General features: G+C 44.3%; 1 protein-coding gene across 4 annotated transcripts in view; it reads right to left on the reverse strand.

The window, feature by feature from the left end:
* The window catches only part of FAM219A (family with sequence similarity 219 member A), an 84,383-nt gene that overhangs the window by 25,411 nt on the left and 31,198 nt on the right, over positions 1 to 27,774 (reverse strand). For 2 of the 4 annotated variants that reach the window (XM_005143144.3, XM_005143145.2), the window contains exon 2: positions 9,504 to 9,603. In XM_005143144.3, the coding sequence (XP_005143201.1) occupies positions 9,504 to 9,603 (100 nt within the window). The remainder of the gene's footprint in view (positions 1 to 9,503; positions 9,604 to 27,774) is intronic. The other 2 variants (XM_005143147.2, XM_005143146.2) reach the window with 1 other exon arrangement.

A 27,774-nucleotide genomic window follows, 5' to 3' on the forward strand; every position in this document is an offset into this window, starting at 1 on the left:
GAGGCTGGTGGTATCCCTGGCCACCAAGCTGACATACTGAGAACAGATGAAGTTGCAGTAGAGTTGCTTCTAACGTCTGCTAACCAGGGCAACAGCCTCTTTTGCATGCACTTCACATAGGTCCATATTGCTCCATGACCTGCTTCAGTCAGTCCTCACTTCATGAAACCTTTGTGGTTTCTTCTGTGCTGTCCCCTGCTTTTGGGAATTGCTCCTCCCCAGGCCTCTGAACCAAAAACGATGGATATGATGAAGTCTGACAGTTACTAACTGGGCAAAAAACGTGCTTAGTTCGTTACTGCTGCTTCCATCCTTCCTCTTCACCATTTCATGTAGGACATCTCCCTAACTGCCACATTAGGAGCTTGGCCATGCAGGTGGTGCTTTAGCTGCATCATTTGCTGGGCCTGGCACACTGGGCTCTGTCTGCCAGTAATGCTGTCAGCTATACTTGGAGCCACGGCTGTCCCTGGGTTCAGAGGAGAAGGGCTCCTTGGGTGTTTCTCTGGTTATACTCAGCTGAGTTCTGCATCCAAGACCACAACAGTACCCTTACCTAATCAGGACCCTGATGTTGACATGACACATGCTATCGAGGACCTCCTCATCTGTCCTGCTCTTCTGCTGTGGCACACGAAGGTTTGTGTGTTCTTCTGAGCTCCAAAGGATCCTTTAAGATCTCAGAAAAGCAACACAAAGTTTAACAGGGTGCTGTGAGCATGGTCTGTATGTAAAGGATAGTGGATAAACAAGAACTGCAGTGAACATCACATACCAGCAAAACTCTGTGTATTATTTCTATTTAACAGAGCCTTATCTGCTGATGGAGCATTTTAGCTCCAACACTCAATAAGCAGACAGTAACCTTTCCTGGCTAAGAGCTGAGTGTGCAGCTCAGAGAAGACAAAGGACAAACCCATGTCACTGAATAGTCAGAACAAATTCAATTAACCACCAGGTACTGTTTAAGGCTCATCATTAATAAATCAAACACATTAAAAGTATAATCATCCAATACTGTCCACAGATGCTGTGATCTGCTCTGGAGCCAGTTTACATTAATTACACTGGGCTCTACTTGCTTCCATTGAGTGCTATGCCTAAACTCATCTACCTATGGAGACATCAAAAGGGATTACAGAAATAGTAAATCCTGGATAATCCAGAATCAGGGAAATATTCCCCTGCAGTGGGCCAGGGGACCAGGTGGAACCTACATTTAAGGACACAGGGTTCGGAGAAGCCAGAAAAAGTACTAGTGCCATTTTCTGTGTTGCTTTGTCAGAGATGCCAACACCTGAGCAGGCAGACTTGTTAACTCAGCTGGTGTTAGACTTTTTAATTTCAGGAACAAGGTGAAGATCACCTTTTGGTCATCACTCTCCTTTAAACCAGTTTTCTAAGTATTTGATAGAGAACAATGATGAAAGTATAATGAGACTTCTGAACAGACCATCAGCCTATCACTGCTGTGGTGCTGCCTGCTGGGGTTAGGCTTTGCTAGACCAGGTAGTTTTTATTCTCATCACTACTTTAATTACTGAATGTTTCCTTCCTTCTATCAGAGAATCTCAATAATCCACTTGATTTGTTTTGCCTCACAACCTCTGAGCTGCTGCTCCTATGTAAGGTGGCAGATTACAGTGGGTCAGGACAAAGAAAACCTGTGATTTGGAGCTCTGGTCTTCTGCTTCAGGCAAAAAAACCCATTCAGACAGCAGAAGCTTTGGCCTGTTCTCATTACAACGTAAAATAATTTGCATAGAAGTGGATCTTCAGGGTTCTCTCTTTCCTGGACCATCATACCTGTAGATACTGTGAAAAGCTGAGGTGGATAAAGGATAACCAGATAAGTTTAAATTCGGATTCAAACTTAAACAGGAGAAGTTCAGGTTAGATATATGGAGGAAGTTCTTAACCATTAGGGTGGTGAGGCACTGGAATGGGTTTCCCAAGGAAGTTGTGAATGCTCCATCCCTGGCAGTGTTCAAGGCCAGGCTGGACAGAGCCTTGGCTGATATGGCTTAGTGTGAGGTGTCCCTGCTCATGGCAGGGGGGTTGGAACTGGATGATCTTAAGGTCCTTTCCAACCCAAACTATTCTATGATTCTATAATGCTCAACAAAATTATTCAGCTAACTTAAAGCTTTCTCCTTCATGACCTCTTATCTGAATGTGTACTAGCCATGAGTGATGTGTACAACACAAGATGTGTGCCTACTGGCTTGTTAAGTCTGTGGGTTCCCCCTAACATGTCATGGGAGAGGTGCACATATGATGGTGGAGGAATGGGAAAGACCAGTAAAATACTGGTGGGGTGGCAAGCTAATTGTAGTGACAGAAATAGTAGGCTCGTTTGGTGAACATCACGCCACATCATGCTCATATTCATGTACTTGGGCTCTGCTCCTGGGATTTGCTGACTGGTACCTCCCTTCCTTCTGTCTCACCCACTAACATACTCCCTCCTCCCCAGAGCACTCTGCTGAATTCCAGTGAATTGCTCTCTTCCAGTTTCTCTTCATAGCTTTACTGTTTACCCAAGCCTGTGTCAGCTGCAGTGTCTCACACACCTCTTCCTTTCTGCCCTTCTATTTCTCCTCTAACTAACCTGCAATAATACGCCTGCCACAACTGTTTTCCTGCCCTCCTCTTTGCTGTTCTGTCTGCAGACAGCCTTACTGCCCTTAATGTGATGCAACTGTTCATTCTCTCATCCCCTCCAAAAAGACCCTGGAGATACACTACAGGAAGGATGCTACAATAAATTGTGTACGCAATTGCTATTATAAATGGGAAGAGTAATAACACATGAAATAATGTTTAAATAAATTCCTCCCAAGCCTCAGGAGGCCTCTGAGTGGTAGGCTACGCTTCCATCTTCATGAAGAAAATCAATAGCAGTGCTACACTGCCACTGTACTCTGGCTTCCACACTACCACCCGCCTCCCCCCATACAAGACACAGACAGTGTTCAAGGAAATGGGTGCTCCTAAGGGATGAACACGGCTCTGTGCACTTAAGGTAATGATGTCACTTGAGGTCGCCATGTAAACAGTTATGGATATGGAAATGTGCAGTTTTGTCAACAGAGGTGGAACCTGGGGACCCAGCTTAAGAGTGGGAGCTTCTTTATGAAACGTATCCCTAATTTACCTGCAGAGCTTCTTCCCAGAAACAACAGATGCTATACCTAATTAGCATTAATCGCCTTGTTATAGAAACACAACTGGGAATAGACAGTACTTGAGGTACTGACAAAAGGATACACTAATGGCATTGATTTGTCCAGCCTGGTACAACCTCCCCTTACTATTCTGTCTTCTCTGTGAAAACTTTAGAAGTCTGGGGGTTGGGCTGCATCTCCCAGTGCCAGTTTTTCATCTTGATCTGCTGCAAGAGCACTATGGAATGGGATTTCTGAGCAAGGCATCCTTCTGAGGAGCTCTGGGATAGGATGCTCTGCTGTGTGCTTTCTGGATTTTATCATAGAATCACAGAATAGTTAGGGTTGGAAAGGACCTTAAGATCATCAAGTTCCAGCCCCCCTGCCATGGGCAGGGACACCTCACACTAAACCGTGTCACCCAAGGCTCTGTCCAACCTGGCCTTGAACACCAACAGGGATGGAGCATTCACAACCTCCCTGGGCAACCCATTCCAGTACCTCACCATCCTCACAATAAAGAATTTCTTCCTTATATCCAATCTAAACTTCCCCTGTTTAAGTTTTTCAATGGAAATACTTTGGAACAAGCTCTGAACCCACACCCAGCCCCAGGAGAGGGGTTAAATAACTACATCAACTGAAAGATCAGTCTCATGAGAAACATGAGGAGATAAAGGCATTCTGTTCTTTACCAGGATTAGAGACCATCTGTAAAGTTTCAACCACGAATGTACCAATTTTATGTTGAACCCTGAGGTCTTTGCAGTTCTCAGCTCATTGAATGATATTCCCAGTACTACTCCTCCCTGATTGTACAGCAATTCAATATCTGCCATGAATACACAGCAGCAGGCTGGAAGGTAGGAACTAACATCATAGATTTGTCACCAGCCTCTGTCTCTAAATCAATTATCTCCTCTGTCCACTTCAGTCTTCACCTTCCAGCAGCAGGCTGGAGGGTAGAAGCTAATACCACAGATTTGTCATCAGCCTCTGTCTCTAAATTGATTATCTCCTCTGCCCACTTCAGTCTCCACCAAGATGGGACCCAGACATAAATCAGATTCTCAGTTTTGTCCAAATCAAGCACACCAGAGAACAACATGCGACATTTCCTGACCACTTTGGTGGCCTTCTATGATGGGGCTATAGAAGTGATGGACAGGGGCAAAGCAGTTGACGTCAATCAACCTGGACTTGTGCAAAGTGTTCGACACTGTCCCACATGACATCCTTGTCTCTAAACTGGAGAGACATCAATTTGATAGGTGGAGCACTCAGTGGATAAAGAACTGGCTGGATGGTCGCACTCAAAGAGTTGTGGTCAATGGTTCAATGTCCGGCTGGAAACCAGTAACGAGTGGTGTCCCTCAGGGATCGGTGTTGGGACTGGTCTTGTTCAACATCTTTGTCAGTGACATGTACAGTGGGATTGAGTGTGCCCTCAGCAAGTTTGCCGATGACACCAAGCTGTGTGGTTCGGTTGATACACTGGAGGGAAGGAATGCCATCCAGAGGGACCTTGACACACTTGTGAGGTGGGCTGATGCCAACCTCATGAAGTTTAACCATGCCAAGTGCAAGGTCCTACACCTGGGTGGGAGCAATCCCAGGCACAGCTACAGGTTGGGCAGAGAAGAGATTATGTGAATAATAAGACTTCCTTCACCTCTCCCTGAGCCATCTGCTTGGCTCAGGCCCCACTATGGCCATTCACTTGCTCTCATCTCCTCCTTGCTATAGAAAAAGCCAAAAGGCCAGACTGGGGTGACTCAAGAGGCTTTTATGCTCACCCTAGCAATAGGTTAAGGCTCCTGGTGAAAAGAATGTCTTTCCCAGAAGTAGCTGGGCTGTGGCTGACCTGCACTGTGTCTCCTAGAGAAAAAAAGCAACATCCTACAATGCAGCTGGCAGGAGGAATGTGTTCATACCCTATTAATTAGTGAAATAGCTCTCCTCTGTTAGTGTTACAATAGCTTCCTGCCTCTTGAAGCAAGGAAAGCTCCTGGTTAGGCTGGTGGATTGATTACATACTTGATCCACAGCAGCTGACACTAAAAGCAACTTTATGACACTTGCTTCTCCTTATGGGGTTGACCAGAATCAGCCACTGTGCTTTCTGGTATTCCTGGTAAGATAAGTACCAGCATGAGATCTAACCTTGGAGGGGAACAAAACAGTAGTTAGGATTTACAGCCATATTCCTGGTGTGATGAAGATGCCACTGCCACAAACCCTCATCACCACAGCAGCTTGTTCTGTAGCACTGCAACCAACTGCCACATTGCCCATTCTGTTTTAACACAATCTGTAACGTCACTGACTGCTAGATAAGGCAGACAGACTGTCTGCATGGGGATTTCAGAATAGGGAAGAGAAATTAAAAATGCAAAATAGAAAAACAGATGGCATAAGCTTCATTAAAATAATATCTCATCTCCTGGGGATCCCAGGAGGATCCATTGCTTTCTAGTGGATATGGTGCCCCTGAGACTTACACTTGGGGATTATTCTGTTCCTCCATCTCTCCTTCTCACAACTCTCTTCTGTTTTCACAAAGCTTGTGGTATATGCTCCATCTGGACATGCCTCCTAATAAGGATGTGCTGGAGACATCCACACTAAGCGCTAATGTATACCCAGACTTCCCTCGTTCTCTCCCCTGTGCCAGGAGCCTCCTTATCAAGTGATTTTACAGACCGAAAGAAGCAGTTCCTGACAGAAAGATGAAATGGGAGTGTTAGAAAAGTAAGAAATACATAATTAATATGGACATAATATCAATAAAGGTTTAGGATGATTAACTACATGAACTGGGAGATGTTATTTCCAGTTGGCGTGAGGCTTTCCTCTTTTTTGTCGTGTTCCCAGCAGCAAGATAAATGTTTTACTATCCATTTATAAACCAGGTGTAATCCTTAGGAATTCACTAGAAATATGTCAGCTGCAAAGTTTTTCTTCTATCTAACTGACTCTCAAAGCAAACACAAGGCCAAATGTATTTATTCAGAGGGGGAGAAACAACAGAGGAAAAGACCATTCGAGCAGTAGGATGTATCTGTGTTCCATGCATGCAGCACAGTAAATTCCTTCTGTCACACTTCAATCACTGCAGCCTCTGGAAGCAAAAGTTGTATTCATGCTGGGTTGGTATTTAACTGAGCTCACTTGAACCAAGCTTCCAGCAAGCACATGTGACAGATTTATATATGAATCTTCATGGAGTGAAAAATGACATTTATCAACCTTGCATCCGAACATTTGACATTTGAACAATTGATTCTGATTTAACAGTGAAAAATGCCACTACCCATATGGAAAACCCACAATAGGATTAAAACCCTAGTTGCTACCATCCCAAACAATGGCTCTGCCAGTTAAGCTGTCAAACATTTATGTATTACTTTAACTCTTTCTAGCTTTAAAGAGGTTAAAAAAACAACCCAAATCCTGACAAGTTTAATGAAGAAGAGACAAAAAAGTCTAGTTGGAGGAACAGGGGCCAGAGCTAGGAGATGAGAGCCATTAAACTGCTTGGAAATTGTAAAGGCTGGGCAGATTTTAAGAATAACAGCAGCAAGAGTCGATGTGGATTAAAGGCATGCTACCCTGGCTACAGACAATACCGTTAGCCTCATTTTGCCACAGGTAATTCAGAGTTTATCTGAGTATAGCTAAGAGTAGAGCATCAGTCCAAATGTCACTAGATATGTGTGCACCTAATTAAAGAGGCATGCTGTCTCCACAGGCAGAGTGAGAGATGTTTGAGCAGATTTCTCTCTGGAGACAAGGCAAGATGATGTTTGGCAGCCTTGCAAGACAATTCCTCTTAAGCACGTAGGTTTCTCTAGCCTGGAGAAGAGAAGGCTGCATGGAGACCTCATAGCAGCCTTCCAGTATCTGAAAGGGGCCTACAGGGATGCTGGGGAGGGACTATTCTTTAGGGACTGTAGTGATAGGACGAGGGGTAATGGGTTAAAACTTAAACAGGGGAAATTTAGATTGGATATAAGGAAGAAGTTCTTTAATGTGAGGGTGGTGAGGCACTGGAATGGGTTGCCCAGGGAGGTTGTGAATGCTCCATCCCTCCTGGTGTTCAAGGCCAGGTTGGACAGAGCCTTGGGTGACATGGTTTAGTGTGAGGTGTCCCTGCCCATGGCAGGGGGGTTGTACTAGATGATCTTGAGGTCATTTCCAATCCTAATTATTCTCTGATTCTATGAGTATATAGTGGTCTGCATTGAGTGTAAACCACACAGGATCACTAGCTGGAAATGAGGTCCTGGCAATACTACACCTCTATCTATCGCAAAAAGTGTTCAGACTCTTCCAATACCTCCTTTTGCCTCTCTACTGATGAACAGCAGCATTCAGCAGTGAGTAAGTGAAATACAATATTCCCTGTGTGGAAAAGCATAAGTTCTGGAAGAACGACTAAACATTCTGTGGTATCTGATCTTGGGAAAAATATGGTAAGCTATGCAATTGTGGAATACTTTCATGTATTAGTCCATTGTAATAATCAGTTGTCTTGCACTCAGCTAATGTAACAAGCTTCCTCTTAGTCACCTCCAGTTGCTAAATTCAAGTTTACATCAGACTGAGTTTTCCCTGTCATATTTTTCTCATTTCTATTATTCTAGTTTTCATGTGTTTTCTCTGTGGTATTTCACAGTCTTTGTTGTACTTTTGTCTTCCAAATATGCTATGACTAAATTTTCTTTGCAGAATCATGCATTTTGTGTCAAAATCATTAATAAACACTTCATTAGCAATGCCCTTTCATCTGATACTTTCTCCTTCTCAAAACACATTATCTGATGTGTTTTAAGTTCCTGGGTTTCTCAACCTACTGGCTTTGCTTAAACACTTAGAGGTACCTCAAATTACTTTTTCATTTAATTCCAAACTGTGACTTGTGCTGTCAATAACACATATTGCTGCTCCCTGCCTTTTCCTGAGAAGCAGCCACTGGCTTTAGAGTATTCATGACTGCAACTGCAGGACACATCTTCTTGTCCCAATGCACTTGCTCATACCTATCTATATAAGTAGCTCAAGGTCCTTCTCTCTGCTGCATAATCTTGCTGCATTTGCATATCCAACTTTCTGTCTTCTCCTTCCTAGTCACACGTGCAGTGAGATCTTGCCAATTCATCTACTATATTTTCCTTTGCTGTTTATGGGTCTACTCTGCGACATTCCTTTCTGTACTGCTATGAACACATTAGTTTGACTGTTCCATTTACCACATACTCAGGCAGAGCCTAGAGACTTCCCAAGTGTTCCCTGGCCTTTTCCTGGTGTTTCTTTAAGCTGCTCTTAAAAATGAGGCCAACACCAGTGTTTGCAGTAGTATTGTAGGTGCTTGGGTAAAACCTATCTGTTAAGAACATCTCTTCATAATCAAATTTCAATGCCTCAAACTTCCCCCAGTCTTTTTGAAACCTTAACTGTCTGATAACCTTCCCTATCACTCATTTGGTAGAGGTCAGTATTATTCCAGTGAACATGTAGGAACCCACTTCTTTCAAAGCCTTCCCAACATGGCACAGTCACCCTCAATAAGCTCCAGCAGCACCCTCTCAGGGTCATTTGTACTGATGTGAGGGACAATCAGGGGACTGCTTCCTGATCCCATTGCAAGTTTTTTTCAGATTTAAGATTCTATTTTATATCCACATTCTAAGCAAAAAGCACACTGCTCCTTCATCAGGTTCTTGAGGCTGTGTGGCACACTAGTGGTCCAGGTTTTGGAGGCAGAACAGCCACGTATGAACTGCTGTCCTCCTGTAAGCATTAGCCTTGCAAGGAAGCAGTGTATTGTGCTCACTGGATGATTCTGCTTCCAGAACTTAAAAACTATTGCTCAGAAACAGAATGAGGTACGTGAACCTTTACAGACCTACAAGTCCTCACAGTAACACAGCTCTGTCTTTTCCTGGTAGTGGCCCAAGTCTCTGATCCCTTCCCTTTTGTTTGCAGTTATTCTGTCTTCTCTCCTTTTTTACAGTCCCTCTATATTATCTACATTCTGTATCTGGCCAAGCCTTGATCATAGCTTGATAAAAATCTGTGGGTTTAAAAAGCTATGTCTTCCTTTCAAGGAACAGCTTTCTTTCCTCTATCACAGCCCAAGGTACAGGGTCCTTACATGTTTGTAGGTCAGTTCCCTCAGCAGCAGAATTACAATGATAAAACTGCTCTGAGAGTTGTTTGATCCAAGCTGGCTTGTTCAGCCACATACGTGGAGATCTGCATACGATCCCATGAGCACCTCATTGTATTTCAGACCTTGGATTCAGCCTTTTCACTTTCCATCAGCAGACTCACCTAATTTCACTTGAAGTGGGGATGGCTTATAGTTCATGGCTACAGTCTCTCCCTCCCTTGTATCACAATCTCTGTCCGAAATAGATGCAGCTGTTGGATCCTGTTGAAAGACAAAAGGAAACAAAACAGAATGGTTTAGCTAAAAGTTACGCAGTCTCTTCCCTAACATGCTGTTAGGCAAGTCCATCCCCACCCGCATTCAGAGTGAACAAAGAACATGCCAGTGTTTTGAATGGCTGAAACTGAGAGGCAAACCACAGGAGTTTGGAAGCACATTTAGTACGCTGAAAGTACCTCTGAAAAAGCCAGATTTCAACAACAGACTTCCATGATGGATGATATTGGGAATATAATGTGGAGGGTGGTTCACCAGTTCAAATTCAGCCTGAGCTGGCTCCAGTCCTGAACCATTTTCATGTGATGACTGTGGGGTGTTGCACTAGGAACACTTACAGTTTCAGCCAAGTCCCAGGTGGACCAGTCAACCTCATGATTAAAACTAGAAAGTTTGTGACCAGCTCTTTGTGAAAGTCCAGCTCAGAAGGAATGAGGACGGAATGAATGGGAGAATTCAATCTCCAGTCCTCTTGGGAGAAGAATAAAGACACCTGTACTTCCAATACTGAATCACTTTCATGGCTAACTGGGAAGATTTAATCCCAGTTATCTGTCAGCAGCACAGCATCATTCTCTGTCACTGAAATGCTCCCAAAAGCCAAAGCTCCCCATCAGGCCTACCTGCATACAACCTAATCCACGTGGTCTCTGCTACAGCACACCAAAGGGTTCAGAGAGAGACAAACTACCAATTCAAGCACTTCTACCAGTATCTAAGAATATTTGAAGTCCTTTCAAGCAAACTTCACACCTGTTGGAACTCCCTCTACTCAGCACCATCATGACAATTAAAAATGTTTTCAAACATGTTCACTTTTCCCCTCCACGAAGCTAGAAACTAAATTGGACATGCATGCACATACATACACCTATATCTGTATGTAAATTTGGATTTACCACACTTAACAGTAGCTGAATGGCAAAAACACAGCAGTTGAAATTAAATGAAGCTAAAAGTGAAGTGGTACACCAAAGAACAACAATCCCAACTTTATATATTAAAATCATGAGCTGTAGCTAGCTAATATCACTCAAGGAAGAGATCTTGGTCAACAGGTTACATCAGATAATAGGCACAGATCTACAGGGGAGAGAACCAGAGAGGCGCTACCACAGGCTCATGATGTTCTTGTACTCTTGGGGACATGATACAGGGGTAGCTGAGACCTTTCATCTGACCTGAAACAGCCATCCTTATTTTCTGTGTTAGAACCTATTCTATGCTATATCTCACCCAAAGACCAGTTGTTGTGGTATCCTCTGAGCACAGGGTTGGTCTCAAACACACTCAGATGTAGGAGCTAGACCAGAATCCAAGCTCCAGGAAGGATATTTATGGGAATAGCCAGATAACGTAAAGGGCATGGCTGTTTCTCAGGTATGCTAGAAACTCTCCAAGATGAATGTGCAAGATAATATAAGTGGCACCACTTGAGTGCAGGCTTCCTGGATGAGAATCTTACATCCAACAGTCTGGGAAAAGACAGGATACAGCAATTTTAAGGAGCATGACTCCGAGAGCTGGATGCTCCCTTAGTGCTACTGAACACAAGTCCTTGGAGCCCTAATCTGCTGCCTTCAGGAAGGCATGGGAGTAGATATATTACAGTTAAGTACACAGTGTGATGGCCATATACTGCCTTCTATGATGGTGCAGTACAACATAGAGCCAAGAGGGCTCACAACCAGCAGTTCACATGGCAGAGAAGGAGCCTGACCACCCAGACTACCTCAGATTCACATTGTTAGAATCATGTTTGAACTCTTTAAATCCAAACCAGACCTTGCTTTTCTCAGAAGCTGACAGTAGCTTTTCCTTGTGTGTGACCTGCCAGTGAGATTAAACATCCATTTGCATGAATAGAGTGAGAGGAGAAATACTTTGAGGTGCCTGTGAGGATTTGGACTCTGATCCTGGACCAGAGGACTCAGTTGGAGCGATCTCAAACCTGGGCTCCAGATCAAACAAATAGGAAAGGATCCTTAGAACTCCAGAAAAAAACAAAGATGATTTTCAAGGAGCAATTAATTCCATCATGTCTTAACACTCATTGTAAAAGGAGATGAATCCACCCTTGGAGATGTGTCTCCCTCTCCCCACTGCCTACAGAAGAGGCCTCACAACTGGTGGAGACTGCATCCCTGCTTCTGACATGACATGGGACAGATGACGGACACAGCAGCAGAGTCCATAATAATGCCAGTCCATACCAGGAATTCATCTCCAAGGTTTGGAACAACACTTTCCTGCCCTAGCAGCATGGCATCCCTACAGCAGACCTGCAGGGCAACATGTTATGGCCACACAACAGACCCATGGCTTGCACAGAGGGATCACAAAGCACCAGCAGCTTCTGGGTGACCACCACTGCATACATAGGCAAGACTGCTCTCTCCAGAGAGCAAAATGTATTGAAAAGGAAACCAAGCTGGGCCAGAGACAGCATTCCCAGTGGCAGTGGGTATCCATCCCCACCCCAGGAGTGCCAAGGCACTGTCGTATTTCCCATCCATCACTTCATATATGTTCTGCAGCAACGCACAAGACTCCATAGTAACAACCCTGGCTGCGAGAACGACAGCATTCCCACGCAGCTCGGCTGGAGCTGCCTCTTTGCACGAACATGCTTTTCTTCTGTGCATACTGAACGGGTGCATTTCTTTCTCTGTATCTCATCCACTCAGAGAAACATCTACTTGACTAATTAGCCTCTTGCTTGTGAATGCCTGTGAGCACACCGAGACTCAATGCAGGCTTTTGCTACTGCAATTCACTTGGTGATTTTGTCTTTTTTTACAGCCTCTCCAGGCTGATGCATTCAGCACTGACCCCGACATCAAAATCTCAGCTATGTGGTGAGCTACCAGTCCCAGGCCAGACAATGTGATTTCTCTCTGCTCGCTGGGGGTACACGCTCAATCAAAAGGCAAGTGCTGAGATGTAGCTGCAGGGGTTCTAAATGGTGATGGAAATTTAATACTTTCAAGGGACTTTTTTGTTCCTGAGGCCTCCTTATAATTTCATTCCTAGGGGGAAAAATATACTAAATGAGGCCACTTTATGAATATGTGTCCGGAACCAGAATTTAGCCAAAGTTTTCTCCCCACATCCCACATGCTCACAGCTTAATTGGGTATGCACAACCACAGCATTCAAACAGTGGGGTGGCTCCTTACTAGTTTGGTTTTTCCTCTAGGCTTGACAAAATGGACCTCAAAAACTGCTCTCCTGATAAGTATGGCCACGTCCTACTCTGAGTGTACCATGTGCTGTTTCTGAACAACAGAAATTAACTCCAGTGAACCTTCATGGAGCATGAGTGCTGTGAATCCTCAATATACAGGAGCACAGAGAGAAGCTGAAAACACTTCAAAATCAAGAGTTTAAGGATGACACACAGCAGGGTTTTTATTCTTCCTCCTCTTTTAAATCCCTCTGTTTTTGCAGTACTTACCAAAAAACACATCTGCCTTAATGCACAATGTCAGTGACCTTTTTACCCTTGTAACCTACCTCTCCCAATAACCCACACTGGACAGTTGCTTAACAAACCTCTTCTTTCCATCCAGCAAATCTTCTGGGACCCTAGTTCATGTGGAAGAGAATGGACACACACAGTTTCTCAGCCCTTCAGCTCCCTGAAGGCCAGGCTGGACAGAGCTCTGGATGACATGGTTTAGTGTGAGGTGTCCCTGGCCATGACAAGGGGATTGGAACTGGATGATCTTCAGGTCCTTTCCAACCTTAACTGTTCTATTCTCTTCTATGATTCTATAATTGGAAACTGAGATGTCTGTACCAGCCCACCCTTGCCAAGTGTAAAAATCAGTCACTGTTACAGCCCTAAGAAAATGTTCTCCACTTTGCTGTCTGTGGGAAAGTCTATGATCATTAAAGCAGCTCTGCTTTTTGATAAAACAGAAAGGCACAGTTGCCCTTACCCCCTAATTCTGAGGAAAGACACAATATACAGGGCTTTACTTATCACTTCTCACCATCGTTCAGAGATTTTGCTCTGATCATCAACTGAACCAGTATGAGCTGACTGCTCAGGAATACCATCCAGCTACCTTTGTCTCTCTCCACTACCAAGCAATGATGTGCTTGCTGTCTTATAACTTAAAGATGGTCATCTAAGTACCAATAAGTGTGACAGCCTACAGTGAGTGCTCACAGCTCAGCAGACTCCTGCTTTCTGAAGCTGCTCATGTGGATTCACTTGCTGCAAACAAATGCTAACAAGAAAGGACAAGCCCAAGCATTTTGCTTCTTTTCTACATCAAATACTGAGTTTGGAGAGAACTGATAGATGTTCTGTGCATGGGAGACTGACTTAGTGCACAGGAAAACAAGTGAGAAACTGCATGCACCCCCAATACAGGGGGTACATTCAGGTCACTGAGCAGTTTCTATCATTCCCATGTTGTCATCCAAGACTCTCAGGCAAGAACATTGCTCCTGCTAATAAATATTTATGCCTTCAGTCTCTCTGCCCTGGGAACAGAAAACCCTATGCCCTTTGCAGATTTCCTCTGCCTCAAGCTGTACTGCACTAGGTTATCCTGAGAAAGGCAGCTGTAGGCAGCAGGCTTCTAGGGAGCCTGATGTGCACAGGTGGGTGAAGGTAGCATCTCACCAGTACATTGGATAGCAGACCTTTGCAGCATCCAGGTATCACTACAATAGAGGCATCAAATATCTATGGACATGAAGCGCTAAAAAAACCCACAGTGAACAACACCACTGGGAACCGAGATATGCATCATCTGTCTGTGTAAGAAACTGCATAAAAGGAGAAGCTCAAAGGCTGTCAGATTTATAGTGGATGAAGCTGAAGCCACCATACAGATGAACAATGGTCAGTAATGGCATGTCCGGCAGGAGAAAGGAAAGCGTCACAGGGGGATGAATGGCACGAATGGAACTTGCAAGCCTCACAAAGGACTCTGTAATGCTCTCCTCTGAATCCTTCAGGCTTCTGCTTCAACACAACTGTATGCTTAAACATACAGTTTTGGACCTCATTATTTCATGGAAGATGTAATCCCCTCAGCAGTCCTATAGATAGAACTTGAAGCTACAACCATACAGAAACACTGGAATAACGGGGTTGCTCAGAGGAGAAAGGGGAAGGCTAAGGAGAGATACAATAGCTGCATTCAGATAGAGAAAGGGCTGCCACAGTGAAAAAGGGAGTAACATATATATATATATTTTCACGTTTCTTATAATCGGAATAAGAAATTATTACTTTAAATTGGAGCAGGACTGGAAGGCAATTTCAGAGCAAACTGCAGAGGTAAGGGTAAGGAGCTGTATATTTGCCCGATGAAGTTGTGAAATTGCTGCTGCAAAACTGGATTAGAAAATGATTTGTCACACAGAAAAGTCAACAGAGCTGATCTGGTTTTGAGGCAGCCTGATCTAGATTTGGTACAAGGTGATGAGATCCTGACCTTTTTAGGTCCCTTTCACCCACCTGTCTTAAGAGAAGAGGAGCCTGCTTGTAAGCCAGACTCATTTAGGATCAGTTTACCCTAGGAATGAAAGGTTCTCCAAACTCCCCCACCTATTGCCAAGAACCATAGCTGGCCTTCACCTTCCCTATGGGTGAGCTGAAAGTCTCACATGTTAAAGGACCCCCAGAATCGCATAGAGACCAGTGCAGAAGGCTCCCAGGAAGACATGGTTGTCATTTTATATCCACATGTACATGCTGCTGGATCCAGAGCACTAACTGCTCATCTCAGCATCACTACCCTGTACCAAAGTGAAAATAAATGCATTTTGGTGACACAGCAACTGATGCACTGAAATACATCCTGATAGCTACTGACTCAGTTTCAACAAACCCATAAACGACAACTGTTTATCAACTTTCTACCAGCTCTGCCAATGCACAAGTTACAACACTGCTGTTCTTTGAGCAACCACTGAACAGATCTTACTTAGCAGTAACAAATCAGGCCTGCAATATCCCTACAAGATCTGCATTTTGAAACGGATTCATTTATAATTGTAAGACAAACTGGTATTTGAAGCCATTTCTTTCAGCAACTCAAAAGCCAGCAGCATCAATTTTCTGCATGATTAAGATGTCAAGTCGTATCAAACTGAACCAGAACATCACTGGAGTGACATTTTACTGTGTACACCTGCAGTAGGGGTAGCTCAACTCACTGGCATGTAAGTTCAGATCTTTGCTTCGTTTCAAATGGGAGCAGAGGAGAAGTGCTAATCTGCCTGTGTGAGCCTCACCGCTTCTGCTGAACTGCTCCCTTGGAGCCATGGCTATGCAGGGTCTGCCTGACTGCCACATTCAAGCTGATAAAACCACAGCAAACAGAAAGACGGTGTTTCAGAGGGTCTGTTTTCCTAATCAAAGCTGACATATGCAGCACAGGGAAGAAAGTTTTCTTAGGTGATGGTGTATGACTAATCCTGGGAGGCTACGGTAACAGAGGAAGCACCAGTTCAGTAAAGAGACCAAATGCTTTGGGAAAGCAACTGAGCGACAAAGAAAAATGGGAGTAATTACACGATTTCTGTTAGATTTCCCTTCAAGAAACCAGCAGCACAAGCAGCCCCCGGTCCTTTCCTTTCAATCATGATAGAGTATATTTAAGACCGTGTTTCCCTCCAGGCTCTTCTCATGCACGTAAGCCATCACTATTACCACATGCTTTTATAGGTTTGGTATCTTGTGATAACTTTACATTACTTAAATTGGATCATTAACATTGCAAATTAGAGAAATGCCACACTGCACTCCCCTAGCTCCCCGCAGCCCTTGACAGGCAGCTGGCATGCAATAACTATTTAAAACCAGCTATTAACTGAGGTATGCTTTCAGGATGCTTCAATACCAAAACATGTCCTTCCTTAAAAAGGATATACATATGAGGACATTACACCTTGCCTTTTGTACCACTCTGGGAGACATACGAGCATTTAAGGCAATAAAGCACCACAAATTCCTTGGTACCTATTGTCAGAGTCAGTTTAGCAACCGGCATCTGGCCAAACCAGGATCTCAAAAAACCCCCAAACAACTTTACAACTGCTCTTTAAAACTTGACCCATGAGGAAGGACACCCTCAGAATGACTGAAAATTGAGAAGCATGACAGAGACAAAGTCAGGGTGTATTTGGAGGACAAAGACAAGGATAGGAGCTCAGGCTCCTGGCTACTGTAGCTGAATCCTACAGAAAATTTAAATGCTCTACATAGTCTTAGTGATGCCCATAAGGGACCTTGTAGAGAGTTGACTTCATGCTTGTTGGTTAGTATTTACACCTTTGTTCAAAGTTATGTCCCATCTTTACTCCTTCAAGGCTTTAAAGGAGCCTCAACAAGAGGAAAAGTCTTTTTTCAAAGAGCAAGTTGAGTTTTCCAGCTGAAATCAAGACAATCAGAGACTCTCCCACGTAACAGAGAGGAACAGTGCTTCCTTCCCATGGGCAACTCCAACACCTGGAGAAACTGGCTGAGGAGGTGCAAGACAAGCAGTGCCATCTCTGCTGAAATGCCATGGTCATGGGCATATACAGAATGCTTTACACATCCTCTCCACATGCAGCCAGGCTGTTCCAGCTGTACATGAAAGACAAAATCAAACTCTGCCCAAAGGAAACACTAAAAATGTCGGCTGGTTCTGGTAGCTACTGCAGAAATGATATATTCTGACAAAAAATATCCCAGCACAATACAAATAATAGTAGGAGAGTTTTGTTCCAGTGATCTAAGTGCCCTCCAAAACCCTGGAAATTGGGTAATAGCTTTTATAAGGTACAGACTGGATCCAATGCAGCAAATATGATGCTACAAAGTTTTTGAAGCCTTTGGCTGTAAGAATAATAGCAGGAAAAACTAAGATGGCTCCACATCCATACCTTTCAATAGACCAAAGTCTCCAGTCTGTGGTTCAATATCACAGCTATTACTAGCATTCCTCTGGGGCCACTTGTCCTTTTCCAGTTAACAGTCAGAACCTTTAGTTTAAAAAAGCTGGCTGATTTTTACACATTCAACTCCTATACATGTATGATGAATGAGGTCTTGCTTTTTGCTCCTGGAATTGACCTGGTACCTTTAATCCAACGCCTCAGGATCCTGTTCTGAGCTGTTTGATTGCTTCTCCTGTTCACTGCTTCTCCATCAATCATTTTTGCTCCTGCCTTTGTCCTGCACCTAGTAAATCTTCCTTCTCCCACATGGCAGGGCTAATTCGGCTCTGCAGGTTCTCTGACTGAGGTCTCAAGTCATCGAGACCCCCACAATGGACAATGCCACCCACTGAGTGTTAGCTTAATGTCAGACATTTCTGGAATGAAAATGTGTGCAGACTGCAGAGCACTATTTTAGCCTCTGGATTCATGTCAAAACCACAGGATGCCCTCTCATCATACACCTACTTCATGTTTGCCAGGTCTGTTGCCTTCAACCCAAGGCACCCTCAGCAGGGTGTTTGCTGTCTATACAAGCTCAGCTTGTACACCTGTACTTTGCCTGCACTCACGATGAAGGGCATGGCTGGGTGTTGTAAGTGCTATCAGCAGAGAATCACTGCATCTCCCCTTGGGTACTCAGCTAAAACTGGGTCAGGAAAGAGTCACCAACACGGAAATCTCAAGGACTCAGCACCCTGCACTCTAGGGAAGATGAAGATCTGCAAATGCTGAGTCAGGATGTTGAAGGAAGGATGCTGAATGTAGTCAGGATGCTGAAGGAAGAGCAAATACCTGTGCATTTGTCCAAGATCAAAGCTACCTCTAGCCCCAGGAAAGAAGGATGCTCAGAAAACCAACAAAAGGAGACAGGCTGTAAGCAGGATCCAAACAAATGCTTGACGAAGCACTGTGAGGGCCCACCATCCCACGATGGAGGTTTAAAGAGATTTCTCAGGTATAATAATGGGTTCCCAGTGGTGTCCAAAGATTTTCAACAAATCTAAACCCAAAGACTCTTCCAACAGAACCCAAAAGATGAGCAGCTAACTCAAGGCTCATGCACCAAGTATATCTGTCACATTGCAGACAGGAGGGGATCTCAGTGGTGGACACCACTCTAGGTGGTGCTTTCATGGTTTCATACCTACCCAGTGCTGCCTCCTGACCCCACAGCCCAGGCTGAGTGGCTCAGCCAGGATCATGGTGGGTAACACTAATGCTTTTGAAGGGGCAGCCCCGGGCAGCACTGCTCTTGTCCTCATCTTGCCATGCTCAGTGTGGCCACCAGTTAAAAGTCTTCATCACGTTGCTGTGGCCTGAGAAGTCATTTGCCCATTATGCAAAACTGGATCCCAGCATTAAAACCTTACTGTTTTATCCTCCACTAGTACAGAAAATAAAGCCACCAAACTGACTGCTCAGCAGCCCTTTTCTCTTTAGCAGCTTTCAACTTGTCCCAGGAGACAGAGAGCTCAATCATCAGATTTCCATATTTATGAGGAGAGAGTTTCTGTTTAGCCAAGCTTGTGACAGAAATAACCCCACAAACAGCCGCAGGAGCAGCAGCACGGCAAACACGTCTGAGGGGTGGGGATGTGAAAGCCAACGGAGATCTCAAGTCACTCCCTACCTTGGCACAGCTTTCCAGCCCTGGCACGAGGAACTGTGAGGGCATAAAAACTGGGAGGGCTTCTAAAACAGGAGCTTGCCTTGCCCCCGCTCCCCATGGCTGTGTCTCCATGGCTAATTAGCATCCGGGGGGATACAGATTCTCCTCTGATAAAGTGTTGTGTGGCTGCCTTCTCTCCTGACACGTTGTATTAGAAATATCCTCATTATGTGACTAATAAGGGAAGCCGAGACAAAGGCACAGGAGGTGACTTAAAGGGAAATGGTTAATTTTTATAAGTGTGGCTTATAAATTATTCTGTCTCCAAAGGGCAAGGATGCTTCTTGCCCTCCCAATCCTGACGAAAAAAGTGCAAAATTGAGGACCCTGAAGAAAAACCTATTTTTATGCCCAGAAGTGACAGATTTATCATCTCTCCTATTCGCTAAGCTTGATCCCAATTCCCTCGGTTATTGCAGGGTTGCAGTTTAGGTCTTGGGGAGCCTGCCAGCCCCATGCTATCTGCTGGGGCTGGGGTCAGCAAGGTGTCCAACAGCCCCAGTGCTGCCATATACTGCAGATGGGAGTGACAAACCTGGTTAGCATTTTAACACATTGAACTTAAAAGTCAGTGGCACACAAAATATCAGCGGCATTCCCAGCCATCCCTTGACAGCAGATGAAGATACTTGGCGCTGTTATCTTTTATGTAGCATATCAGGCTGAGAAAAGACCAAAGCATACCTTAAATATTAAGGTAAACTGGGCTTAGCAGGAGCTGTCTGAAATAAAGGCAAGCAGACACCATTTAGCAGCACAAGGAGAGGGTTTTTAGAGGGAATTTGTCTCCCCTTGGTGCTCCTTGTAATGGAGCTGATCCCCATCCGGCTCCAGCTTGTCTCCTTGGCCTCCTGTTGACAGCACCAGAAAGAGATATCAGGCCAGACGGCTTCCGCCTCACTTCTCCTTTGAAGGCAGCCCCTTTATCAGCCGAAAACAAGCCATCTGTCCCTGGCCCCCTTCGAGGAGCTGCAGCAGATTGCAGCACATGGGAGGAAGCATCACTCGAGGTGGGAACAGGGGGACCAGGGAGCTCATTGCATGCACAAAAAGCCAAACCAGATCCCTGTTTGAGCTGGGGAGGCAGATGAAAGGGTGGCCACAGCATCAGTGCTCCCTGGGACTGGCTCAGGCACATGCTCTTTATTTGGCTCCTTCAGCATTGCTGCTGCTTCTGCTGCAGAGGTATGGACCAGCCCCAAAACTCTGTGTTGGGGCTCCCAAAGGCCTTGCTGGAAGGCAGATTGCTGTGAGCCATGGAGTGTTTTGCCTGCTTTGCTCAGCAAGTGTGACTGCCCAAATCTTTGCGTTTTGACATTTGTCAAATGTCTACTCTTTGGGGTGAAATTTTGCACTCTGGACACTTCTCTCTGACTGATCTGAAATACAGATGTATTTTTATATAATTTATTTTATATATAAAATTATTTTACATTGCATACACAATAATTTATTTATATATATATTTCTATTTTTTGTTGGTGTGAGGCACTAAGAACATACTTTGCCACCCTGAGCCTTCCCCTCTAAATAACATCCCTCTCATCATCTACAGGCTGAGGCTGATGAGGGCAGGGGACTAACAGGGGATGAGAAGAAAGGCATGGTTTGCCAAGAGGACTAGAGCTGACTGCAGAAAGGGCAACAGGCTAGACAGGTAGCCAGGAGGGGAAATAGAAATGGCTGAATAATGTTGCTAGAAGAACACATCAAAGTAGACAATGAAGAGACATGGCAGGGACAGTGAAAGGCTACCAGGGTTAAAAAAACATAGCTGTCAGACATCCGTGGTACAATGCACCTCTGTGCTCTGCCAGGGCTTGTGCACATGAAGGACAGCAACCTGCCATTGCCATTACTTCCCCAGCCAGTCCTAGACTAGCTCTGGGTGAAGCTCCAGAAGCGTTCTTGCACTGAAGGGATTTAGGAACCTAAGTGGCTCTGTACCTGAACTCAGCTAAGGATGGTGGCGGAGCAATGTGGTCATTGCTGCTGTGCTGGGCCATGCTGGGTTTCCCTTGTGGTTCACTTCCCCGTTAACACTGCAGGGAACTGACATTAGAAACAACTAGCAGGGCTGGATTGCCAAGCTCTCAAATATATCTATCTGCAGCCTAATTTGAGCCCCTGCAACCTATATGCTACAGACTGGTCTTTAAAGACATATTCAGGTAAACCCTTCCCCTTGGTAATTCAGAAGCCAGCATGGTCCCACACTGGAGATGAATCAGGGCTACACAAGGAAGGAACAGAAGCCCAAGTATGTGATTTCTCGTGTCAGCTGCAAGTCACATAGGGAACAGAGAAGTGGAGCGCAGAGAAGGAATGATGTGGTTATACAGCATGGGTCTGTCCTTGAGAACTGGGAGCTTTATGCTCTTACATGAAATATGCCAAGTCTCTAAAACCAGGTTTCCCACGAAAGGTCACTAATAAAGTCTCCCTCCTCTGTTGGGCTCCTGGATCACAGCCCTGCAGTGTGATATGCTGGGCACTTGCAAATGCTACCAAAGTGAGCGGGAGCTGCAGTCTGCGTAGGTGAAAACATGTAACTCTGGAGGGGGCGAAAAATCATTAGGTCTTAATAGGTCTCTGTCTCAAGACCTTATTCATCCAGTCACACAGTCATGAGAGGGAAGGGATTTTAGAAGGATTAGGGGGATCTATGCTTTCCAATCCCTCACCTTGCAGTAGGGCTGCAGAGATGAAGAAGGACTTTGTGAAGCACTCAGACACTATCTGTCATACCAAATACCATGGAACAGCCCACAGAATTACCTACTTGGCTGTCAGGGGAATTTTGGTGTTATGCCTTCATCATGTGTATATATAGCTCTGCCATGTCTTTCTGTATCTGGCAGACCCATCCTTCCCCCAATGCACTGGCATGCCTTGCAACCTGATTTGCAACCCTGACAGTTTTCTTGCCAGCAACATGCCCAATGCCTGCACAACCATTCTGCTCTGAGAGTTGGGAGAGCAGGAGTACTCCAAGAGCAAGAGGATGATTATAACAAATCAGAGCAGCAGCCCTGATCTCCACCTCCATCTTACCAAAGGCCTGTGCTCATTGACCTCAAACAAGGTAAGAAATGTCTCTGGAATGACATGATGCTTGGGAAAGTTCCCTTTCAAGCTCCAGTAATTAGATGGCTGCCAGAGATACTGAATAGAGAATGCACACTCCTCCTCAGACTGCTTGTTTTACCTTGTGTAGAACCCTGCATCCTCCTTATCCATTAACTGGTATCTTGTGCCAGCAGGTCCATAAGCTGTAGGAATGGCTTTGCATCCCAGCCTCCTCCACTCCTCCCACTGACTCAGCTTTGGATCAGTGTCTTTTAGTCCCACTAAGGTCTTTTGGAGCAGGAGTTCATGTATCTCCTGACCCTTCTCTTTGTTTACCTCCTTGATGACTTTCTCTAGAATGCCTCCTACTATTTGCTTCTTCAAGAAAAAACAATCTCAGGATTTTCATTGTTTCTTTCTCTCTTACAGACTCCCAAACTCTTCCTGATTCCACAATATCCTTTTTAGGTCCCAGGCAATACATTACTGATCTAGAATAACTCCACAGTTTTTTTTGTCTGCATTTTGATCTCCATGACCTTTTGTTTGCCTTTTTGTCTCTGTTGCCACAATGCACAGATGGCTTCATTCATGTTCCATGCAGTGACACTAAGTTATTTTCCCCACGTCTCAGCCTTTCTACCCTCCTTTTCATCTTTCAAAGTGTTTTTGCATTAGAGGTCTGAATCATCCCCTATTTTATATTTGGGTAAAGTGAGATGCAGAAAAGTGAGGCTGTTCAACACAGGAGCAAGAGAGCTGGGTCCTCCTCCATGGTTCTGGCCCCTGCGACTGAGCATCTTCATAAATGCATTTCTACTGAATACATTTGATAGTATGCACAAGAAGGCAGTAAGCACCAATATTACATTACTAACCACACTGCAGGGAAAAAAAGAGCGGTCAGGAGCTGCAGTTCCAGGGCTGTATAGCAATCCTGAAAGTGGTCCCTTCCTGCAAGCACTTCATATTAAGCAGAAAATTACATAAACAAATCACAAGTCTCACAGGCCAGACTGTTCCCCAGACATTTTGAAGGCTGGTCTCAGTATACAGGCTCCTTTCTTCATCCAATCATCTTGCTTTTCCAGCAAAATGGTTTTCCAAAATTGCCTTGTGAACAACTTCATGCTCTTTGCTCAGTTAATTTTCTCAGGAAGTGACTCTCATTATCATCCAAACTACTGTAATCAGACAGAGCTCCCCAATGTCACACATCCCTGATCAATGTAAGGAGTCGCCTCTCTACCAATCTGTCACATCTGAAAATTTCTTCTTCCTGTGGTTCTCATTCATACAGGGATCTTGCAATTAGAAGGGGAAGAGCAACACATGACCTTAAAAAGCAAGTAAAAATGCACAACTACCCTGTAAAAATGCACAACTACCCTCCCAAGGTGCCTTCTTGGTTGTAAGTCTGGAGACCAGGTCCATGTTTGTGTCTGCTTCTTCTGCTGTGCTCAGCATGAGAGAAGTAAAGATTAGAGACGAGTCAACAAAATGTTAGCACAGGATCTTCTGCAAAGAGTTTCAATCTGGTTTGTAAGTTGCCTATAGAATTAATACAACAGGAAGCATTAAGAAGGCCTCTTATGACCACTGAAGCCTTTTAGTTTAATGAGGATAGCTTAGACAAACACAGGAGAGATGGTTCACATAAACTGTATGTAAGGGAAGTCCCTTGAGCTTGGTTCTACCTCTTTGTCTTCACAGCTTTCAATTAACACGTGGGTGAGCACAGAAATACTTTCGGGTCGTTATTCGCTTTTCAAATACCAGTGGACATAAGATATTCAGCTGAAACAGCCCTTTATAGATCTTTTAAATGCCATTATCATTAAGAAGACAGGCATGCAAAAGACATGCTGTTTTCCTTACCTATTAGCTCCATCTTATGTGATGTAGAAGCAGTTTTGTGCATTAATTTAAGGTTTGCAACATCTATGCTGCTGGAAAAAGCTATGTGAAATGTAAATCTTCAGAGTAATGATGTATTGAAGCTGAACTCAGGCACTTGACTTACGGAGGAACAAATCTATGGAGGAACAAATCAGGAACGTTGCTGGCTCAAATATCCGGAAGCCTCCCAATGAAATAAAAAATGGTAAATAAATTGACGTCTCTCTGGGTGATCACTCTCATTATCTGGCTATACAAGATAGCAAGAGAATCAGGGAAGAAAGCTTGTCATTAGCTGCTAATTGAAGGCACTTTTAGAAAGTGCTGCTTAAACCTTGAAAGATGGACTGTCTTTCTGACCGCTACCTAATGTGTATGTTAGAGCTGTACTAAAGCAGTCTCATTAGATCCCTGCCTCCAGCACCACAGCTCAGAGACAGCTTCTCATGCTTTAGATGAAATGCACGTTTTAAAAAGCTCATCTACATACAGCCTAACCCCTGGGTGTATCTTCAGCATACTTTACTGCACACAAGATCTAAGCTGATGCTCATGTTGTACAAACAAAAGATACCTAAGTGCATTGTAATGACCTTCAAAAGAGGCAGCAGAGTCCTGGCCCATTACAATGCATAATCACAGGATGTACCGACAACACAAATCATAATGATTAGCTTGTAAGCTAAGTGCAGCTATCTCAGGACATGATTTTAGGTTGGCTTGTTCTTTACTGCTCCTTCACATACCTTCTTTTGCTCTTACCATTTTCCAGTCCTTACTCCCAGACCTTTTACTTCCACTCATTAATGGGAGCCCATTAGTCTTGAAGAGGGTCTTTTGTAAAGAGATAATAATTCCTGGGTGAGACATCTCACTTCCCATGAAGCAGCCAGCCTCTATCTCACCTGCAATGTGTGCTTTAACTTGACAAAACTTGGGAGGCTTTCAATTTACTTTAAACTGGTTACATTTTCACTCCAACAATTCTCCATCTCTACAACTGTCAAAGAAAAATTCCACCTTATACCTACTTTACTTCCAAAGCAATGTTTTCAATCTAAGTTACAGGACCATCTATCATATCTTGAAATTGGGCATCATCACAAGAGTTTGTGTAAAGCATCTGCATAAACATAGCTTTTAACTGAGGGGTGTGACATGTGGTGATACTGAGCACACAGAGGTGGCCTGGGCCGGACAGAACAGGGTCACAGAAACGGGTTGCAACCAGAAGACGTCTCAAGCGGTTCATCTGTGGCAGGGAGATCAATAATTTAGCTGTAATCTGTGTTTCACCAAGTTTGCACAGCCACAGAATCAACATTGTAGGCAAAGAATGACATTAAGACTGAACTATGTTTACCATCAGGGCACAGTGTACATCTAACCTGTCTCTGCCTTTTATGCTTCCACTTCTGCAGAATTTGCAAGCATCTGAAGCAGACCAATATTCACCACTGACTATACACATGTGCTTACACGGAGCAAATGTAATTCTCTCAAATTTCCCACCTCAGTCATTTCAGAGCTATCACAAAGCTGTGAACTATTTCCTGTTTGCAGGAGAGCTAACAGAATTTAACATAGCAAAATTAAATTATTCTGCTCTTACACTACTTGAAATCCCTGCAGAATTGCTTTGAACAGAAATGGATATTAAATTGCACAAACAGTACAGTTTAGGGCCATTTACTCCAACTGCTCCAAGGGTTTTCACATATAACTACTCCCTCAGCTGTAATGGAGAAGGTTCAAGGAATTTGTCACTGCTTTTGAAGTTTCCAAGACCATACAAGTGGCTAAACTCCAGTTTTAACTGTGAGTTCCCAGGTCCAGCTTTTATATCAAGTAAATTATGGAGGTAGCTGCCTGCTGCCATCATGCCCATGACAATCCTGAGGTGCTGACAGTGACACATGCACAAAGAGGTGATGTGTGGCATCTTAATTATACAGGAGCCATGCCAAACAGATTTTCATTTACAACCATACCCAGCACCTTGAACTCATGAACGCTCCTGCTCATCCTGCATAAACAGTTCAATAATTGTCCTATATTTCCATCACACCAATGGGTATCCAACTGCACTAACACGTTATGTTTCAAATCCAGAGATTAAAAATAGCCCAAGTAGAACAGGAGCTAGTATTGTGGTTCATACAGAGCCAAGATGCATTTCACAAGAGCACTGTCATGTGGAGAACACAGATGCTAAAGCTGCATTGCCTCCCTGCTTCAGTCTAACTTTTCACTCTCTTCCTGCCATATCCAGCAACAGCTGTAAGGCTTCTCTTGAAGAATATTATTTCCCAAAAGGCTCCAGAAGTAGCCTGGATCTTGTACCATCAATACAGTTGACTGAAGGTAATTACCACAGTGAAGGTGTTTTCCTATGGGAGCAAACAGGGTTTCTTACTGAGGCCCTGGAAGAGGGACCTCCTGCTCCTTCTGTCAATGTGACTCCTTGAGACTTCCACCTGCAGATGATGGATAAAAAGAAAAGTCTGGAAAATCACTTTCCAGTCACATCCCCACAGACAGCACTAACAGAGCAGGTGAACACAAGCCAGTCTACAGTAACAACCTGAATCAGAGCCTCGTACTGCAAATGCAGCGCATTCCCCCTTCAACTGCAATCAGCTGCCAAGCTGACAAATCATTCACCCACAAATTGTGACATTGCTCACAGTCTGTTTTTGTATTTCCTCCACCACTTACAACTGCACAGTTCAGCTGCAGCCCTGGCTGTATGCTGCTTTTTCCTTGAAGCAGGGTGGGTATGGCTCTTCTGGCAGCATAGGCTGCCTTATCATCTGATCGTCTCCTCAAAGCTATGGTGCTCACCAGCTTGAGGGGATGGAATGAGGCTGGGGTCACATCACTCCTTGCTCCTGCATGCAGCCCAAGTGCTTACTGCTGGAGCCAGGACTGCATCAACTGGTAGGATCCAGCTCTGTGAAGCCACTGCAGCTGGGCTACACTGATTCACGGATTCTGCTGGCACATCAAAGGGAGGGGGTTGGTGCCTCCCATGTCATATTCAAGATGACTGTCACAAAAATGCTGCAGGTGAAAAAAATAGACTCTGAGACTCCCACATCTGTGTAAGTCTGTGAGGTAAGTGTCCACACGTCCCTGCAATGTGAAGACTCATCCCTGCTTCAGAAACAGGAGATTAAATGGTATCTGAGCAAAGCTGGTATCATATATGTGAAGTATTACATGGTCCAAACACCTTCTCTTCTTTGTAATAAGCCTTCCTCAGTTAAGGCAATGGGGGAAAGAAAGTTTCAAGGGTGAAAACAAGTGTCTTTGACAGAACTGGATCAGTATCTGCCTTGTAAAACTATTTCCATCTGGAGGAACTTTACATTTCCATTCACATCTCTCTAACTGAAAGGTTGCACTAGTGCTGAGATTTAAGAAAATAAATCAATGCTTTTGTTCCCTTGCTTTAGAAGAAAAAATTAACAGGGAGAGGGGCAAGACTTCAGTGCAGAATTACAGAGGCAGCACTATAGTTACACTGCAATGAAAGCAGCAAAGTCTTACTTGAGCCTTGTCAA

This window comes from Melopsittacus undulatus, chromosome Z (genome assembly GCF_012275295.1).
Source record: "Melopsittacus undulatus isolate bMelUnd1 chromosome Z, bMelUnd1.mat.Z, whole genome shotgun sequence".
Taxonomy (NCBI): domain Eukaryota; kingdom Metazoa; phylum Chordata; class Aves; order Psittaciformes; family Psittaculidae; genus Melopsittacus; species Melopsittacus undulatus.